Genomic DNA, 2,065 nt, shown 5'->3' on the forward strand with positions numbered 1-2,065 from the left:
ATATATAGTATAGTATATATAGTATAGTATAGTATATATAGTATAGTATATATAGTATAGTATATATAGTATAGTATATATAGTATAGTATAGTATATATAGTATAGTGTATATATAGTATAGTATATATAGTATAGTGTATATATAGTATAGTATAGCTCAGATGTGTGTCACCAGATTTCTGCTCATGTTTACATTTTTATGCATATTCTAAATATAACTCCTCCCATCTCTGTTGTCCGAGATCTGGAGAGTTGTAATGTAGTGTATAGTATAAATAGTAGGCTGTAATATAGTCTGCTGTGCTTGTTATTGCTCGGCTGATATGGTGGATCTCATTCAGACCGTCTGACACACACAGAGGCCCATTCGGGTGTCTCACGGCCTATCTTTATAAAAACGTCTGCTACGGAGCCATAACGTGAGCTACAAGCTAACGGAGCCTTTTGTACGTTGTCGTGTTCCTTTAGAAATAAACAACGCACATATAGAGTCTTTAAACGCTTCAGATGGAAAGTTATTAGCTGTCAAAGTGGCGCCAAAATGAATGGGAGTCAATGGGATGCTAACGGCGGGTGACGACACTCACATTCCAATATAATATTACCAAATATTGATAGTGGTATTGGTCTTAAAAAGCCTTCATCGGCCGGGCTCTAATCCCAACCAAGGCTTTAGGCTTGTGGAGTTTCTCAGTGTTTTACGTACAGAGGTCATCAGACGACAGCAGCTCGGGGGTCTGGATCCTCCCCTCCTCGTACAGGGTCTTCTTCTGCAGGAAACGCTGCTTACAGGGATTCATGTGGACTGAACACACACACACACACACACACACACACACACACACACACACACACACACACACACACACACACACACACACACACACACACACACACACACACACACACACAAACACACAGGACACGGATGAGGTCTTAGATCCATAAAACACTTTCATCATTTTTATGAAAAGTCAACTATTAGTCTATTAGAAGTCTATTAGAGTCCAAAGTCTCTCAAAAATGCGTCTCACAAGACGTAGTTCAGCAACGTTTACGTGCACGTGATCTTCAGTTTTGGGCCGTTATCGGGAGAAAAGACAATGTTCCTCGAAGCCGTTCACATGTTGCTATAGAAACAGAACACGGATCACACCAAAGGCTTTTATTGTGAAAGTGTTGAGTTTCCCAGACTCCTTCGGGAACTGACTACGTTTATGCCCCCCCCCCCCGATGCTCAGATTTGAACGGGTTACGACCACATGCTGTAAAAATAAATAAAATATCCAAATTCAGTGAAGATAGTGAACTGATCAGTTCTTTAACTTTGGAGCTTTGTATGGAGCCTTCCATGTTCTTATTATTATTATTATTATTATTAATTTTAGAATTTTGTTGAAGGAATCCCCAAATTCTGATTTAGAAACTTTTTGAAAATGGGTAAATTTGACCCCGAGGACAACAGGAGGGGTGATATGTTTGTTTATGTATAATGTAACTTTTTGAGGAAATAAAGACTGATTCGGACTATTAACGTGCATGTAAAGGTCTGTGTAGTGAGACTACTTTGTTTCCAAAACCAGTTCAATTTTTAAGCCTTTTGTACAATAAGAAGAAGTTTATTATAGAATTTACGGTAAGTAAAATGTCCTTTAACGAGCTGCTGAAGTACCTGAGGGCTCCGGGGATGCGGACTGCAAGGGCCCCGCAGGAGAGATGCATTCTGGGACGCCATAGATCCCGGCTGTGCTCTGCCCTGCAGTGTCTGGTGCCTGGGAGGCCCCGGCCCACGACCCGGTCCCGGTCCACGACCCGGACCTGTCACCGCTGGGCTGCGGGGGGAAGTTGTACTGGTCCTCGGTGGGGACAGAAGGCTGGCTCGACAGGGGCTCTGTGGGACGGGGAGACCCGTCTCTGGTGGACGGAGACAGAGACACGGAGCTGGTCCTGTTGGATCTGAACGGGGAGCCAAGGTCGTACTGGGAGAATCCTCGACTCTCGTCGGTTTCACACGGACCGGCGAGAGAAGAAGAAGAAGAGGAAGAGGAGGAAGAAGAGGGGGG

The 2,065-nt window shown here is 43.7% G+C and overlaps 1 protein-coding gene across 1 annotated transcript in view; it reads right to left on the minus strand.

Moving 5' to 3' along the window:
• The window catches only part of LOC117948310 (interleukin-1 receptor-associated kinase 1-like), an 8,504-nt gene that overhangs the window by 1,251 nt on the left and 5,188 nt on the right, over positions 1-2,065 (minus strand). The window contains exons 4-5 of the mRNA XM_034877897.1: positions 1,675-2,059; positions 709-807 (exon numbers count right to left, since the gene is read on the minus strand). Of these exons, the coding sequence (XP_034733788.1) occupies positions 709-807; positions 1,675-2,059 (484 nt within the window). The remainder of the gene's footprint in view (positions 1-708; positions 808-1,674; positions 2,060-2,065) is intronic.

The sequence above is a fragment of the Etheostoma cragini genome, chromosome 7 (assembly GCF_013103735.1).
Source record: "Etheostoma cragini isolate CJK2018 chromosome 7, CSU_Ecrag_1.0, whole genome shotgun sequence".
In the NCBI taxonomy this organism is placed as follows: domain Eukaryota; kingdom Metazoa; phylum Chordata; class Actinopteri; order Perciformes; family Percidae; genus Etheostoma; species Etheostoma cragini.